Source organism: Gadus chalcogrammus, chromosome 12 (genome assembly GCF_026213295.1).
Source record: "Gadus chalcogrammus isolate NIFS_2021 chromosome 12, NIFS_Gcha_1.0, whole genome shotgun sequence".
NCBI classification, from domain to species: Eukaryota; Metazoa; Chordata; class Actinopteri; order Gadiformes; family Gadidae; genus Gadus; species Gadus chalcogrammus.
In genome coordinates this window covers 27,340,293-27,358,235 of record NC_079423.1, presented here as the reverse complement: position 1 = coordinate 27,358,235, position 17,943 = coordinate 27,340,293, and the positions used below count along the sequence as shown (strand labels likewise).

Sequence of the window (17,943 nt, the reverse complement as noted above, 5' to 3'; positions counted from 1 at the left end):
ACTTGATGAATAACAAACAGGTAGATGTCTTGAGAACCCAATATATCAGTTGACACTTCACCCCTCTACGGTCAGGGAGAATATAATTGAATGGCACCAAGCCAAACAATTGCACCATACGGCCACAGGATGGCAACGAAGAACGTATGTTCGGATTGAAGGAAATGTATCTATTTCCTCTAAAACCGCTAAAATGTGCGAATAGATATTGATTGTAGTCACAGGGTGAAATGATTTTGACAGTTGGAATCAGTCACAGTATCAGTCACTCTTCCATCATCACATTTATGAAATACATTACTTTTTGTAGTACATGCTTCTTGTTTGGGGTTGGAATTGTCTTTCGCTTAGCTAACAATGGCAACGAAAGACCAAAAGTTTAGAATCGTAACTTTCTAGGGGTGTTCCACACGACTGCTTTCTCACGTGTTTAAATGCCTTGAAACGTATTGTGCAATTGGTGGGTAGAGGCTTCACCCGGATACGGGTCATTTCGGGACGAAGAGGTTAACCTAACCCGCGCGCACACTAAAAACACCCTGCCCAGCTCCCATCGGCCTTGAAGCCTCTGAGGCCTGAGTGGTCAGGGGGATGTGTTTAGTTTGAGGCTTCCCTACGTCCGATGTGGGTTCCCCCTTTTCAGGGCCGATGGGGAGGAAGGCGACTGTGGCCCTTACCGTGCGTGATGGCCATGTGGTTGAGGCGGCGTAGTGCCAGTGGGGCGTACGGACTGCGGAGCAGGGCCAGGGCGTAGGCAGAGAGGGCTGTGGTGTACGGGTCGTTGGCTGAGTAGGTGTTGGTCTCCAGGAACTCCTTGGCCTTGGTCACGGCAACCTTTTCTTCCTGAGGACACACACACACACACACACACACACACACACACACACACACACACACACACACACACACACACACACACACACACACACACACACACACACAAGACAGACACACAGGCATGCACACACAGACGGGCATCCACGCACACACACAAACAAGATACAAACAACATACAGGCATGCACACACACACACACACACACACACACACACACACACACACACACACACACCCACACACACACACACACACACACACACACACACACACACACACACACACACACACACAAGACAGACACACACACGGGCATCCACGCACACACACAATACACACAAAACATATTTCAATACATAAATCCTCACTTCCATCATCATCTCTTTTGGCTCTTGAGTGGTCTAATTGAAAGCTTTTGCACAGGTGTGCTTTTGTAATAAACCTTTTGGTCAGCTTTAATCGCTCGGCTTCATGTGGTATTATTCCATTATATCTAAAACGACAAGGCTCAGACTCAGAGGCTAACCACTGCTATGGCTACATCCGTCTTGCATTGAGGTGAAATTGAGGTTGCTTTGATTTATAGTATCCATCCATCATTAGGGGGATTTATCCCTCATGAGTCAACAAGGGAAATCCCCATGAAAGACTGCAACTACAGCCAGCTTTTACTGGAGTGAAATGACAGTGGGATCTCAGGCAGAACACAGAAGCGCAACTGACCAAACACAACAGAAATGAGTGTAAGCAGCAGTGTTGTGCACCCTCACAAACAACTGCAGTCGTTCTGCAAATTGTCCCGTTATGCTGATTTTTAGAGGGTGTTTTACTTTCTTTATAAGACTGAACAGGCACCATGCCAATAATCATAAGAGAGTATTAAATGAAGCACAGGTGTGTGACGGACATTAACCAGGACAACTTCAGGAAACCATGGGAACAAGCTGTTCCTGGTGCGGTCAATCTAAACTCTGATGTTTTTTACACTCAGGATGCATTGACGTCGTCCGAGATGTTGCACACTTGTTTTTCGAGACAAAATGATAGGGCGTTGGATGTCTACTTTAATCAGAAACTATTTGGTCAAAACAATGCTCCGAAAAACCAAAACAAGTTTACTATTGTGACGGACTTGACTGTGGCGGTTTGTTTTGGTGTACTGCTGACCTCAGTGGTTATCCCCGTTTCCAGGAGAGCCGCGACCACATAAGCTGTGAGGGATATCTTCCCATGGATTCCGCCCTGTTGAAATATGCAATGCGGATAGTTTTAGTAGACATAGTGATGCGTGTTTTGATACACATACATGGGATGGTAGGTACATCGACTGGTCCATTCTACCAATGCACAATATGGTTAAACACAAGGTCCACAACTATGGGATTTACTGGCTTATACGTAGCCTGTTGAATTGGTTGCACCTTGACTACTTGTCTAACATCCCCCATCTCCCCCAATGCAACCACATAGGTCTCCGCACATATATCCATGCAGTGTATTCATGCACAGGCATACCTGCAGGTCTTTGTTGAGGATGCGTCCCATGGCAGGGAAGGAGCCCTCGTTTCTTTGATGTTTAATGAGCCAGGACTTTGCAGCACGCAGCTCCTCAGGGTCAATAAAGATGAAGCCCCGAGACTGGGCAAAGGACTTCAACACAAACGCTGTCAACCTGAATCAGGGAAGACATGGATAGAAGGAGAGAGAGGGAGAGATAGGAGAGGGGAGGGGGAGAGAAAGAGATAGGAAAGAGAGAGAGAGAGAGATGTAAAGGACAGGGAGATGAAAAAGTGTTTTCCCAAGATCCGCTCAAACATGTTCTGACAGATCCTTAAAATACATCATCCTCAAACCACAAAAGTTCACAGCACATTAACTTTAATGTAACGGTATGAACCATTTCCCAACAGTTTAGACAGTGGAAGAGGTTAGGCTGAGGTAAACTGAGTGAGCGTGACGGTGAACCTGAAGACAGATGGCTAAATAAATCGACAAGGACCACTGAGGTATGGACGGATAAACCGTATGGGAGGAATAGCAGCTAGTTCAGTCCAGCGTTGAAAGACCGGGCGGCAATGTTCCTCCAGCTGCATCAGGTATGTTTTTGCTTGTGAAACCAGGACTATTCTCCAAAGAATTCAGCATCTTAAACAAGCCCACCGATCCCCAGGGATGCCTGCCGTGAAACCCCATGCCTCTCAAGAGTGTGACTGAAGGTTTAAGAGGGGATGATCTCAGTGGAGCCACGGTGGAGTAAATGCAGAATGACCATGAAGCCAAGGGCATCCCTTTGGGGGGGGGATCATGGCCCGAGCTAATAAACACACACTCCTTCATAAAGAACAGACCTCCCCGGTGGTGGCGGGAGGTTGTTCAACCGTCCACCGACTTTCGGCCAAGTGCTCCTTAATAATAGCAACGTATTCCATTACAAAATTCCCAGGTCCACCCTCGCCAGAAGATGAGGCAAGCTGCTCACGATACAGAACAAAAAAGGAAAAAGGAAAAAGAAATAAAAATCACAAGCAGCAGGAACACAAAGACATTTGCAAACGTTAATTTCACGCACAGCCCTGGAGGGGAAAGAACATGCCAAGTGAGAGTAGCAGGGGAGTGGAGAGCTGGCGACAGGGGACCTACTCCCATGGTGGAAGGTATTCAATCTCGCCCTAGCTGCACATGGAGGTTGTGGCTCCCCAGGGAACACGGTGAGGAATGGACTCCGTGCATAACAGGGATTTCAGGTTTTCTTTTACTCGGACGTTAAACAACATTATGTCATCGGGGCCTGAGGTGCCTGGCTGCAGGTGGAGAAGCTGAGGTTGCCATAGTTGCACCAATCAGTCACACCCAAGGCCCCTGTCAAATTGGGAAACGTCTTCACACTGTGCTCTTTGACTGTCCACTCCCAAACTTCTCTCCAATCGCTTCTCATGAATCGTTCTGAGCGCCATCTTGGAATAAGTACACTGGAGGGATTTTCCCTAGAAGGCAATGCACACAAGCTCGACACAAATGTTTAGATTGCTGTTTCACACGAATTAGAAAACCATAAAATACATTTAGTGGTTTAAGATTAACTTGGCTCTCTGTGGGCTAATCTTATAAATGCTTCCTACATAGTGTACAATAGCTTGACGAGACCCTGGGGAATTCGGTTAAAGATAGTTTGGTCTTTTATGACATTGTTTGTTGAACATGCAGATTGAATGTTATTTGAATTTGAGCAAATATTGCTTTCTTTCGCAAATAGTAAGCCAGCCAAAGATAACACATGCAGTTCCTGTGTCAAATACCTTAAAAAACTGAAATTGGCACATGAAATGCACCTGCCAAGAATATTGCTTGTTTTTTCTCTCTGGTATTCAAAACCCATTCCTCTATTACTGATAGCAAAGTTAGATCAATCTTCAGCAGACACAAATACCCTGCCAGCCAAAACTTGTACCACTGAGGAAAGACCCTGACGGAAGAATGAAAACACTCAAACAGTGCCATGTTGACACTTTCTCATTTTTCTCTCACAAATTGCAGGATGCAACCTCTTTTCCGCACGCATCCATACTTCTAAACAAGTGCAAGCTGGTGCACTTCTGAACTTCTTCTCTCTCTTTCCTTTGGACCAACAACATTGGTGTGCTAAAGCCACATCACCGAAAGTCCTCGACTGTTTACCACAACATCTCTTACCCATGTCATTATATTTTTCATTGCTCCCTAACAATTTCCGTTCTGAAGTATTTTAACAAGCTGGAATACATTAACACTGCATTAAGAGTGCTTTAAAGAGCAGCAATAAAGGCTCTGCTCAACTGCTGAACCCTGGATCAGAAACAACAGCGCGGTTGTCTTTGGCGTATGAACACGTGGCTGTTGGATTCATAAAGTGTTTGATGGAGGTTTATGGAAGGTTCAACCATCTGTGCTGTGCCCCCCAACCCGTACACGTGTGGCCCGGGGCTTTAGGACAAACTCAACACCAATCCTTGCAACATCCGCATTTCCTCCCAGAGACATCTGTGGGCAATTTCAATGTTCCCCAAGAGTCCAAACGTTTTCACAATACCGGAGGACCATGATTTTACCTTCCAGGCAGAGGGGCACAGAGTCATTTGTAAGGGGGAGTTGAGAAAGTCTCCACTGGCAGAGAGGTAGGAGTTGGTCCAGGAGGCCAGTGCAGTAGGGGGCTATTATGGTATTTTGGTAGAATTTACCCCCCTTTAATGGCAAATACATAATGGAAGCCTACCTAACTTTGGGATCCAATTTGTTTGTCTGTAAATGCCCATGGTTAATGCACCCAGCTGGTTCATGTTTTTCAGCTCTATTAAATATTATAATACCGATCCAGCTCGTAAATCAACTACTGGTATGCGCTTTGCCCCAGGGCCTCAATCGGCCAGCATTAAACCACTTCAAAGTTGATTTCTTTGGTAACTTTATGAGACACCTCTGGCTTTTTGCCTGCCTCGAGGAGATGTAAACAAGGCCTAAACACTTGCAGAGGATAAATTCAAGCAGATTTTAACTCTCATAACAGAATGCTTTCATTTAACAACAACATGCTGTAAAGCTGATAAGAACCCTTAGCTGCATACCTACCTTCAGTTTGAGGCTTAAGGAATGTGGAGAAATCTCTCAGATCAGATTAGAGCTCATCTCTATTGGACCTTCATGTTATTGTGCAGATGTGTTAATGGTCAGGCAAACACAATTATATCAACACAAATACAGAGAATGCAAACATGAAATGAAACATGTCTGAATAACGGTTGACTTACCACATACTTCCGGAAGAATCCCTCTCTCCAAAAGCACTGTAGGACCCATCCTGGCGCTTGTAGGTCAGCTGCCTCTGATAGCCTGGGAGATGTATCCAAACAGACAGATTAAGCCAATGAAAAGGCAAAACCAAACGAGTTTTGGATAAGATGCGGTACACATTCTAACATTTTCAGATTTGTATCGTTGACCGTCTCTTAATTCAACCAGGGTTTTGTTGTTGTATCCTGGTAGTGACTGGCCCACATAACGATTGACCCATGCGTTCATAGTTTCCAAACCTGCATCGGAATGCCAATTGAACATACAAAATTGATGACTTCCAGATTTTGAATTAATGAAATTGATGGCTTCCAGCTTTAGAATGTATCGACTCTTTGGTGCAGAGTATGAATGGCAGTTCTCGTAGCGGCTTTTATTTACAGTACAACATTCCTGAGGATCCTTTCACAGCCTGTCCCTGCAAGAGATAATTCACCGAAGTTGGTGCAAGAAAAGTTCAAGTAAAAAAAAAGAAAAGTTCAATAGGTTATGGTGAGGGGTAATATTATAGGTATTTTTTTCTATTCCGGGGCTGATTTTCAAGATAAAAATGTAATTTAGTTATTGTTAATGCAATTGTGTAAATCAGAGCAAATACATTCAGATAATCCCATTGTCAGTATTAAATATGATCAGTTTGATTTGTATTATAGGAGGTCTTTAAAGCTTTGAAAGCCATCCAAATGTCTAGCGATGGTTGAAATACTTTGGCACTAACATCACAAGAAACATCCAGAGCCTTTATCCGGCAAAAAATATTTTCTTCCATTTGAGACAGACAAAATAGATCTGAAGAAATGGAAAACACTTAACTTGTCCTTGGCAAGAAAAGTGAATTGTATTACAATGAATGGGCTCCCCAAATGACTCGGTTACAGTGTATTCCACCTTATCCTTCTAAATCTTTCTTTAAGTCCATTGTTCAATCTTTCACTTAATTTATATGGAACGATGTGTTCCCCTGGAGTACATAGAGAATTACTCAAAGCCTTAATTACAGGGGGGCTTATCGCTCCCGTATTTCTGGAACTGTGCTCTAAGAGGGTATGACATTGGTTCTTGTGTAAAACAAAAGCTAATTTAAAACTCACTTCTTCCTATGGTCCAATTCTTCAAATGCTTTGATGATTAGATAAGGCTAAGCAGTCTTAACAAGTGACTTGAAAGGTTCCCCCGGGCCAATCAGATTTATAGGATCTTGTTAACCTCCACACCTTGCAGCATTTACATGAAAGGCAGGAAAATGTTGGGTCCCCCATTAGCTTACTCTCGATGTAGCATTTGGAGATTGACCAAGCTGACCAAAGACCAGCTGCTCCTTTTGGTACATGGTGTTAGTTCTCAGGTATGCTGGCTGACCCCTTCAGGAGAGCTTTTCCACCTTCCAACTCCAACTGGTTCATTTGGTTTCTGTCCCTTCCATAGAAGAACGGTAGATCTAGTCCCTGCCACTGAATTTTGGTCTGTGTTGCATACAATTGACATAAATCTTGCAAGGATTTGAAAAGATGAAGAAAATTCCTCACAATATTCTTGAGTTCAGAAAACATTGTGGTGGGCTGATCGAAAAAATACCCAGACAGGGTTGACTGCAATGTGTGTCCACGTCTTAACAGCAAGCTCTTTCTTCTGAAAAAGGTTTTGAGGGAACGAAGGAGTTCTCACGCTTTTCCATTGCATATTTTGTACTCCCGCCTCAGATTTGCCCGCCCCCCTTTGTTCTAGAATCCAAAAGGACTGTATGTGAACCTGCAGGACTAAGGGGCATTCATTTGCACTGAAATACAAGGTGCTAGTGCTCTGCTTACCCTGCAGCAGATAGTCAGTGGCCTCCGTCTCCACGTCTGTACTGAGCTGCCGGGTCTTCTGCAGGTACTTCAGGACAAAGACGTTCGGGGCGAAGTGGATCATGTTTTGCTCCCCACAGCCGAAGGGCAGACGCAGGAGCTTGTCCAGGTTGTTCAGGGTGGGCCCCATCACGTCCCCTAACACATGAAGACACACACGCACACGCTTGTAGGAAAACCATCGTGTCACCTGACCCTAAACCTCAAGCCTTTCAAGGAACTTATTGGGAGAGCATTCTCGAAAGGCAGTTGGAGAAACCTACCGATCATGGATGCGGAGGCCTTCTCGGATCCAGGGACCACGTTTTGCGGGACCCCCAGGGTGAAGGCTTCGTTGTGGTTCTCGTCCGAGTCTTCCTTCCTCCAGATTTTAAACTCTCCGACTGATCCCCAGCCCGTGGAGAATCCAATATGACGTATCTGCAGGAATAACGAAAGAAAATGCTAAAAGCTCCACTCAGAACATTAAAATCTCATCGCTACGATATGAAAGTTAAACTCCAACCTGGTTTGGAAGGGGGCCTCCCCATTGGAGGATCAGCGATTCATTAGACGGCTGAAGACCATATCCCACCTAAAGCAAAAGGGGAGGGATAAAGGGAGGTGATTGCAGTACTTTGGCTCTGAGTGGTTGGGCCATCATTTCGGTGCGGCCGTCACGCTTTGGATGATAAATAATCACAGTCGTTACGGGAAAGTCAACAAGAAAAGCCAGGAAGTAACGACTGTGAATAAAACGTCACTAGTGCTGTTTTTGGAATGCTACATACTGGGCACAAGCAATGTTCATCTGCCAAGGCACGGCAGAGGCCAGTGTGATTCACCCGACAACCACACACAAACAACAACAAACACTGACACACACGGGCCCATTTAGAGCACATTTCCTCCTGGTGCGTTCCGTGGGTTTCGTTTCGTAATCGCATTAAACCAAAGACCATGTGCAGCGCGGCCCCACCGAGTATCCCCCCAGCTCCCTACCCCCAGAGCAGCAATAAGAGCCCCCTAAAAATAAAAACGAATCCTACTGGGTTGTAACCCTCGCGTTGCTCGACAGCAGGGTTTTTTAATTGCTCTCTTTGGTGATTCGGCGCCGAGCGAAGGCCCTGGACTGCGTTGTCGAGGGTCAGGACCACGGGTGTGCCAGCCCCTGAGTACCATGTAAGCACGGGGCCACGGATCAGCGAGTGTCCTCACTGACATCAGCCCCCACTAAGTGTGACCTCACAGGCAGCCCATGCCAGTAAAACTGGCGCCAGTCCTCCTAACACACAGACCCTGTGGCCTTTTCCACAGACTCCCGTACTCCGTTCTCCTAACCTGCACACAACAGCTAAACAGCTCAACTAAACAGTAGCATGTCCCCGATCTGCGTTTTTACATCTCAGTTCTTCTCCTAGTTTCCCCTTCCTGCGCAACGTGTCAGTGTGGTTCGCTATGAACTGACCAGACTCAACCCTTAACGATCGAGAGTCAATGTTCAGATTTGTTCAGAAAATCTGCCTATGTAAGCATGTGAGGACTGTCTCGTGTTTGAATACATTTCCAATCAAGGGTAACATTAAATGTGCAAATTAAATGGATAATGCATATTATTTTTGTGTAAAAAAACATCTGACGTTCCGACTGCTGAAAAATGCAGATGTATATGTTGACTTAGGGCTGCTCGATTATCGAAAAAATCATAATCACGATTATTTTTTACATTAAATGGTCAAAAAGAAAATATTCAAATCCAAAATAATGTACAGATATATATCCAGCTGTTCTCAAAAAAAAACACGATTATATTAGTATGTATCGTTTGACCCTAAATCGAGATTGAATTTCGATTAATCGCCCAGCCCTATGTTGACTCTATCTACATTTTGTCATCATATCCTCATCTACGGTCACCAAAGATCGAACTGAGACAGCTGGGTCGTGGGCGGCGCCTTACCTGGATCATCCCCAACTTCCAGCTGATCCAGAAGCTGCGGAACTCGTCCCAGGACAGGATGCCTGGCGTGGCGGCACTGACCAACGGTTCCCCCATTTTACCCACCGAGACCCAGGAGCGGCTGTTCTGCCTGCCGCCCAGCACAATCTCCAGCATCTCGGCGCTGTCGTGGGGGCTTCCAGAGAGGGCAAAGTGGGCATCGTTGTGGGTCTTCACCGCCACCTGGAACTGGGTCATGCGAGCTGGCTTCTTCACATACTGGTACTCGTACTTGTTGGGAGTGGAGATGTGGATCCTCTCTAAAACACAGGAATAATAAACACACTGTCAATCCTGAGTTGTTTTCGACTTTGATAATGTAATCAAGTCAAGTAAAGCTTAGTTCTGTAGCCTTTAGCCTCTAACATAGTTATAGATTTGAAGGGATTCATGGGCCAACTCCTTCGTCGGGAGAGGTTACAGCTGTACTCACCATTAGGGCAAAAGAAGACGCTGTACGTGTATTCCCTGGGCAGGCCTTCTGGCTACAAGCAGAGGGATGCAGAATTGAAGAACGGTAGATTGAATAGAACCGATTTAAAATGGATTCGGTGAGTAGAAAGGCATCCACATGCCGAGCAAGATCCCAGCACCTACCTCCACCAGAACACTCCTGCGAACGTGGTCCAGGCCAGTGGGGGTCCTCCGGTCGTCCACGTCGTTGCTCACTTTGTTGGTCTGCAACCCGTCAGCGCAGCAGCTTGGCTCACTGTAGGCGATCGCACGCGCTGTAGAAGAAGCATTGGGGAGCTTAATGAAACGCTTCTTTATGGTTTTATATATTCATGCAGGGAGGTAGGAATGTATGCATGCGTGGATGTAAAGTATGTTTTTATGCATAGATTCATTATTTTCAGTGGCTACTTTTTGGTCTAATTGTGAGTTTTGCAAAGCCTTGAACCCGTGTGTTGAAACTCTGCCCGTACATCAACAGTCCCTTGATTGGAGCCAAGCGTGTGTGCGTAACCACGGAGCGAGCACGTGTTGGCAGTGCTTGCTGTCCCCGCATGGAACAAGCAATGCATCTATCACAACAGACATTGCACAACAAAAACATGCCTCCGCGAGTTCTCTGCTCTTTTGAGGGAGGGGGGGGGGGGGGGCCGGGGGGCATGCATCGCAGTGGCCCAGTGTCCGCAGCGACTCTTTGTGTGTGTGAAGTGAGCGAGAGAAGGACTCGGGGTCAAGGGACAGGCGAAAGGGGGCCGCGGGGGGCCATGTTGACCACCAGTGACCCGCGAAACTCATCAACATGCCACTGCAGTGTCACAGCAAGGCCCCTGGCTTCTCCCCCACTGCATTGTTCCTGCATGGCTCTGTGGAAGGTGGGAGGACTGTTTGTTTGTAGCTCTTGGTGGGGGACCAGATCACACACACGGGCTCAGGGGCTCATAAATCTTCTGGGCCAGAGGCCTGCCCTCAGAGGCAGCCCTAGAGAGAGAAAGAGCTGCCCTGGAGAGCAGCTCTGCAAGAAAGGCGCTATTGTTTGACCTGGAATGCCACTACACAATTCAAATCGCCCAGCACGGTCTGATCTGTACTCGCTGATGTAAAACATCATAATCCGGATAAGCCTTAATGATCAGAATACTGGACACAGAATATAAGCATCCTTTAAAGTCTGGACTCTTTCACTTATAAAGACTTGAATTGGTTGCATGCATAAAAAAAATTATACTAGTGGGGTTCAGATTGAACCCCTCACGACATCCCATTGTTGGGATGTAGTGTCTGTGAATTGCATCGGGTCTTCAGGTCACCTGTGATGTTCATAGCTCCCAGTTCGGTGAAGGACAGAACGATCGACGTGGGCGTGGCCTCCCCAGGAGAGACACACTTCTTCCTGGTGAGGTGGTGTTTTCCTGGGTGGCCCACAAACTTGATGCCCTTGGGGACGGAGACTTTAACATGGACCTGTGGAGAGAAGGAGAGAGGGAGAGAGAAAATATATGTGTGTCAATGAGAGGGAGAGGAATGTAGTAAGACGTTAGAGAAGACACGAGAAGGGGAAAGGAGACGAGAGGGAGAACAGGAGAGTAGAGAAGAAAACAGAACAGGACACGAGGGGAATGGAAAGAAGAGGAGAGGAGTGGAAAGAGGCGAGAGCATGAGCGGAGATGACAGGAGAGAGAAGAGTAAACAAGGGCAAAAATATCAGGATGGGAGAGGAGAGGAGAAGCGGACGAGAAGTAGTGAAGAGAGGAGGAGAGGACAGAAGAAGACAGGACAGGAAAAAGAGAGAAGAGAGGAGGAGAGGAGGAGACGACAGAAGATAGGAGAGGAAAATAGAGAAGAGGAATGTTAAACAGATTAAAGTCAGGAGCAGCAGGTGTCTTACAGGACAAACCGCCCGGCATACCCCTCACATAGCGTGTCTTCCTCCCAGCGAGGCTCTTAAAAGCATTCACGGGAGGATTTCTAAATTGCATTCTGGATTTTCCATGCTGACTGACTCATGCTTCTTATGCTCCCCTGAAGGATTAAGCTCCACCGCTCCAACTTTCACCAAAGCGCTTCAGCAATGCGGACGGATCCTTTCACTGGTTCTCATCTACATGCCACTAGTCGTAAATAACTCTGCAAAGGAAATATAGGAATCACATGTTGCCGGCGCCGACATCAAAGCGGAGCTCTGCCATGGTTTGCATTACCGGGCGAATGCGACATTGCGCCGACGCACGCACGCACATGCACACACACACGCACACACACACACACACACACACACACACACACACACACACAGACACACAGACACACAGACACACACACACACACAGACACACACACACACACACACACACACACACACAGACACAGACACAGACACAGACACAGACACAGACACAGACACAGACACACACACACACACACACACACACACACACACACACAGACACACACACACACACACACACACACCGTTTAACAGGCTCATCTGCAGACAACATGATGTCATCTCCGTGGGGCCGCGGGACGGACCCGTTTGAAGCACAGGATGGAACACGAGGGGCTTCCAAAAAACATAGCAGTGGACCGACCGCACGGTTTTCTTAGGAGCATTACACTACCTTTGTCCCGGCGGGGCTGGGATACGAGCCCCACCGTCATGCCAATAACTCCCCGCGTTTCATTCACTCCATTCATCGAAACCTCGTTCTGTTCCACTTATCCGCTTTGATTTACGGCTTGTTTTTCTTATTCAACGAAACACATCAATGGGGAGGAAATAAAGGATATATTTCATCTGTATTGAGCAACACAAAGCGATTGTACGGCTCGGGTTTTGCACGCTGCCGCGAGCGGTTACCCTAGCAAACTCCGGCTGGACTGTGACGTGAGGGGTGCTTTTATACGAGACCGCCGGGCTTTGTGTCAGGTTTACAAAACACACACACATGTAAACATTTACTTTGAAACCGGATGACGGGGTTTCGTTTGAAGCTGTGCCGTGGTGATGTCACCCTGTCATTATCACATTCACACCGTGCTTTGGTTCGGGACGGTAAAGTTTATACTGTGCGGACGCAAACATCGCACTCGATAGGAATTTCAGGCTCCGAAAACATGTGTCTTCCAAACACGAAGGTTTGTTGTGTAAGAATCGGCCGTGTGACGGACAGGTGGGTCTGATGTCCTGTTCATACCTCGGCGCAGGTGGGCAGGTAGTTGTAGACGGTGAGGGGGACTTTGGTCTGCTCTCCTCTGATCACGCTGTAGGGCAAGGTGAAGTCGACGAAAAAGGGCTTGAAGGTGCGCAGCTCCGCCCTCTTGGCCAGGCCCATCCCCGTGTCTTTGGACAGGCCAATGGCCTCGGTCACCCAGGTCGTGATGGAATCTGGAACGTCCAATCGCAGCTCGGCTTCCCCAGTCTCCGCACTGTAAGGGATGCATGGAGGTGTAGAACATGACAAGAATGATCTGATTATATGATCCTTTACAGATACTTCTATATTCTATATTCTATGAGCCTGTTTGGATACCATCTGGCTTTGGTAAAGTTTCTTAAATTGTAAGTGTGTTTTTGTCATGCTTTTGACCTTGTTCCCTTGAAGTCTAAACTCGGATGGAAATAGATGAAGGCAGCAGGGGGGATGGTTTTGGGCCATCACCCTTGAACAGGACTTTTATGTTGGAGGCACCTGGGTCAACACAAAAACACCTGCGCCTCATCACTATCCTACACACGGCATAACAGATAGCCGGGCCAACCGTCAGGTGTGGACTGGAGAGGGGCTCGCTGAGGTCATTACTGGCAACCCATTCTGAATGTTGGTCTTGGCCAACACCGACAGGACAAAATGAATGTTCTGACAAAATTCCCTTTCCTCTTGATTAGTAGCCATGAACCATAATACCCTCAATGTGACTAATAAAAGCCTTGAACTGCCGACAGGAATTAAGCAGGAACTCGCGGCTCGCAGCCCAACGGCATAAAGCATATGGAGATCTATGTACATTTACATTGGCTGGAAATGAATGAAAGGGGCTGTTGAGAAACTGATGGCGTGTTCCCAGATAACTTCATCCGTTTAAATGAGCCGCATTCACAGTGCTGGACGCTGCCAGCATGCCAGAAGGTCCGAACTCCTCACACACAGGCTTACTAAACACCTCCATCGTATGCTTCTCCTCCTCCTCCTCTTTCCAGCTCCTTCTCTTCTTCCTTTTACTCTCCTTCTTCCATCTCCTCTGCAATGTTGTATTCATCCCCTTTGCTCCTCTCCTCCTCCTCCCAGGCCTTCTTTTATCACCTCCTCCCCTCTTCTCCTCCTGCGTCCACTCGTCTCCTAACACCTCCTTCACCCTTTTCTCTCTTCCTGTTCCCACCACCTGTCACCTCTCTCCTTCCTCGTGTACAACCATTTCTTCCTTCTTTTACTTTTTAGCTGATTTTTCCTCATCTTCCTATCAGTGTATCGCCTGTGTGTGTGTGTGTGTGTGTGTGTGTGTGTGTGTGTGTGTGTGTGTGTGTGTGTGTGTGTGTGTGTGTGTGTGTGTGTGTGTGTGTGTGTGTGTGTGTGTGTGTGTGTGTGTGTGCGTGCGTGCGTGCGTGTGTGTGTGCGTGTGTGTGTGTGTGTGTGTGTGTGTGTGTGTGTGTGTGTGTGTGTGCGCACATTAAGATAGTTAAATACCTGACATTAAGGCAGTGCCACACCCACGTCTCCGGGAAGAATGTCCTCCTGCGCTTCTCTGCTCTGCAACCAAGAACACACACATTCACACGCACGCACACAAACACACACAAACACACCAAGCTGACATCAAAAACAGTCCTCCAGCCCACAGCGGTAGTGCCACTTTCAGTATAACCATCCATAATTAAAAGAGGTATTATGTTGACCAAAACATCCTCTTTAGTCACAGCATGTGTTTAATGTTAATCTCTTGGATGAGCACTGTTCGTGCCTTTAAGGAATGTGTATTCCAGAATGCACCACGGAAACACATGATTCATCTGCATTGTCGGTCCATCTGCTTTCCTCGGTCCCGGCACACCGGCCTTCATTTACCCCGGTGCGTTGAAGAAAGACCAGCAGCATTTCAAGGATTTTTCCCCGACATTTTCTCAGATTCCTCTGGAAAATATTTCCACGTTGTAAAGAAATCATAGTTTTTTTTTTTTTTCGGATTTGTCATGGGAATACTTGTGGTTTAATGCCTGCTCCGGTCACAAAACACACTTACATTAGGGTGACAATACCAAGACATTACAACATGAAAGTTGGAACTTCTAGGTATCCAACAGCTACCGTTCAGCGGCATTCCAAAACACCCTTGGGCGGAGACGGCGCATCCTTCCATTCCTCCCCCTTTGGCACCGAGGCGTACTTAAACGTTGGAACTGGTACACAAACAGGAGCCTCCTTCAGAGGGGATGACAGGGCGGGAGGAGGACGCGTCTCTAACCTGGGCACGGCGCGGGAGTGCAGGGCCGTCATTAGGGTGGAGGAGTGGGGCTGGAAGGCCGGCACCGCCTCGTCTGTATACATGCCTCCGCTCTGCCGGTGGTTCAGGCTCACCACGTCCGTCATCACCACCAGGCCTGTGTCCTGTGGTGAGCACGCACACGCACACACACACACACACGCACACACACACACACACACACACACACACACACACACACACACACACACACACACACACACACACACACACACACACACACACACACGCGCGCGTTTGAGATAAAAGCTTCAAATTATCTAATCTATTTCAGGGGCAGCATTGGAGAACTTGGATCCAGACAGGCCGCAGACGTTTCGCAGTCACCCTGTCTCACCGTGAAGGCAAAGCGTGCGTCTTTGGTGATGTCCCAGTGCCACGGGAAGACCGAGGAGCGTCTGCGTCGCCGTGACGACAGGCCCGGCCACCAGAAGTGGCCGTCGTCTTTGGGGATGCCAAACGCGTCGGACACGTCAAAGTCCGCCAGCTCTTTGAACACCTGTGTGCCAGGGGGCAAAAAAGATAGACCATGTGCATGCGATCAAATGTTAAATCAGCACACACACATACACACACACACACACGCACACATACACGCACACACCATTTGAACATAATCCAATCCAGACACAGCGGTGCTCTGTTTACGCAACCAAAGTGCCCGCAATTCAAACACGCCTAAACAATCTGTTTTCATAGCAACTTGGGGTAGCAGGCGTCACATACGTCTCCATGTGTTTATAGAGTATCTATGGTCTGGTGCTGGCTTTGGGGACCTACCTTGTCTGGGCTGAGCTGGAAGTCGGGCTTCAGGAGGTACAGGCTCTTATCCACGGTGGCCACGCACACACAGGAGCCCTTGTCCGCCTTGACCCGGAGGCTCACCGGCTCACCAGGCATCGACTCGTTGGCGGAGAGGGACACAGACACCTGCAGATCCCACAGATAAACCCCACGAACCCCTTAAGATCATGCAGGTTCAGAGCGGACCAACCAGAGTCTATGGAGGAAATCAACGCATCTGAAGCAACGAGCTAACGATCAGCTAAAAGCAACATACTGCAAAATCCATATATCGTTTGTTTCAATACATGAGCCTAGTTACAGTTATTTACCAAAAATGTAGCGATATTAATATGAAATACGGAAAGTAGATGTTTAGTACATTTTAACAATCACTTGTGTCACAGGACCAAAATAACAACAAGAAGAGCAAAACAATGGTTGATGGTTGGGTCAGGACCAGGGGGAAACCGGGGGCAGCAAGCGGGGGACCCCAGAGGGGGTGGCAGGGCCCTGGGGGAGGGAGGTCTGGACACTGGAGTCAACCATTAACTTGCCCCCAAAAAGGTTTTTTTGTCAAGCAATTCAAAGCCATAAATTAGACCATTTAATGAGCTCTGCTGCCCTGCCACCATGCTGTCCTCCGTAACCCGTCAACCTCCCCTGTCACAACCCTGGTCTTTAATCCACACACACACACACACACACACACACACACACACACACACACACACACACACACACACACACACACACACACACACGCACGATGGACGAAGGCAGGAGTGCACCAATCCTGCTTCTTCATCACTCTATGATTTCAAAGATGCAGAGTTTCAGAGATTTGACTACCGTCTCATGAACCTTGAATCAAAAAGGCCATCATGGCCATTTGACCATGATGGCCTCTCTCGTTCATTCTCCCCAAACCCGGGGACGGTTGACGGTGAGCGGTTCCACTCGCCTGGTTCTCGAAGCGGGGCTGGATGGGGATCTGCAGGCTGTCGGTGACGCCCTCCCCGTTCTCCCTGACGTAGTACACCAGCAGGCGGCTGAGAGGGGCCATGCCGGGGCTGACGGGGAAGCGCAGGTAGGAGACGCACGTGTCCAACTCGGCCTGGGACCCGGAGGGTTCTGCCGTAGACAGAGCGCGGAGGAGGAGAGAGGAGGAGAAGGAGAGGATCCGGGTTAGTCTCAAAGGCCAGCGGTGCCTCTGAATACACCGTTTACTGTTGTTCAGTAACGCTTGTATCCAAAGCGGCTCACGCTGAAAAGATACAGATAATTGAGAAGCAGGTTCAATCGGACGTTAAACCAAACACTGGTCGTCTCTATTGCATTGGAAGTTAGGCTGCGGAGCTGTTTGCGCGGTTATGGTTTTTTCTGCTAATTTTTTGCCATAGGTGGCACCATACATGATGTCTGATGATTCAGGGCAGAGCATCCTTTGGACTATGACGCAAAACCCTCCGCATCGAAGAGGACCGTTGGACAGCCAGAGGCCAGGGCCAAGGGAGGCTCACCGACCGATGAATCAATCCGGCCTCCAAATAGGTTTAGTTTTAAACTGCACCGCGCCCTATTTACTGTTAATAACATCCTAAAACCTCAAGACATCCTGTCCATCATCCTGACTACATTGAGTCCTGCCCCGAGTGACCTGGTTTACAAAGGAGTGCATCACTATGTTGAGAGCATTGAAGTCTTCTCACTGTCCCAGGGGAG

General features: G+C 47.7%; 1 protein-coding gene across 1 annotated transcript in view; it reads right to left on the bottom strand.

The window, feature by feature from the left end:
• cpamd8 (C3 and PZP like alpha-2-macroglobulin domain containing 8) overlaps positions 1-17,943 on the bottom strand; it is a 40,299-nt gene that overhangs the window by 13,007 nt on the left and 9,349 nt on the right. The window contains exons 15-31 of the mRNA XM_056604494.1: positions 17,183-17,352; positions 16,216-16,365; positions 15,773-15,934; positions 15,397-15,539; positions 14,622-14,684; positions 13,134-13,365; positions 11,247-11,400; positions 10,084-10,214; positions 9,920-9,971; positions 9,448-9,746; positions 8,014-8,082; positions 7,772-7,928; positions 7,470-7,646; positions 5,619-5,700; positions 2,353-2,509; positions 2,005-2,079; positions 678-843 (exon numbers count right to left, since the gene is read on the bottom strand). Of these exons, the coding sequence (XP_056460469.1) occupies positions 678-843; positions 2,005-2,079; positions 2,353-2,509; positions 5,619-5,700; positions 7,470-7,646; positions 7,772-7,928; positions 8,014-8,082; positions 9,448-9,746; positions 9,920-9,971; positions 10,084-10,214; positions 11,247-11,400; positions 13,134-13,365; positions 14,622-14,684; positions 15,397-15,539; positions 15,773-15,934; positions 16,216-16,365; positions 17,183-17,352 (2,439 nt within the window). The remainder of the gene's footprint in view (positions 1-677; positions 844-2,004; positions 2,080-2,352; positions 2,510-5,618; positions 5,701-7,469; positions 7,647-7,771; positions 7,929-8,013; positions 8,083-9,447; positions 9,747-9,919; positions 9,972-10,083; positions 10,215-11,246; positions 11,401-13,133; positions 13,366-14,621; positions 14,685-15,396; positions 15,540-15,772; positions 15,935-16,215; positions 16,366-17,182; positions 17,353-17,943) is intronic.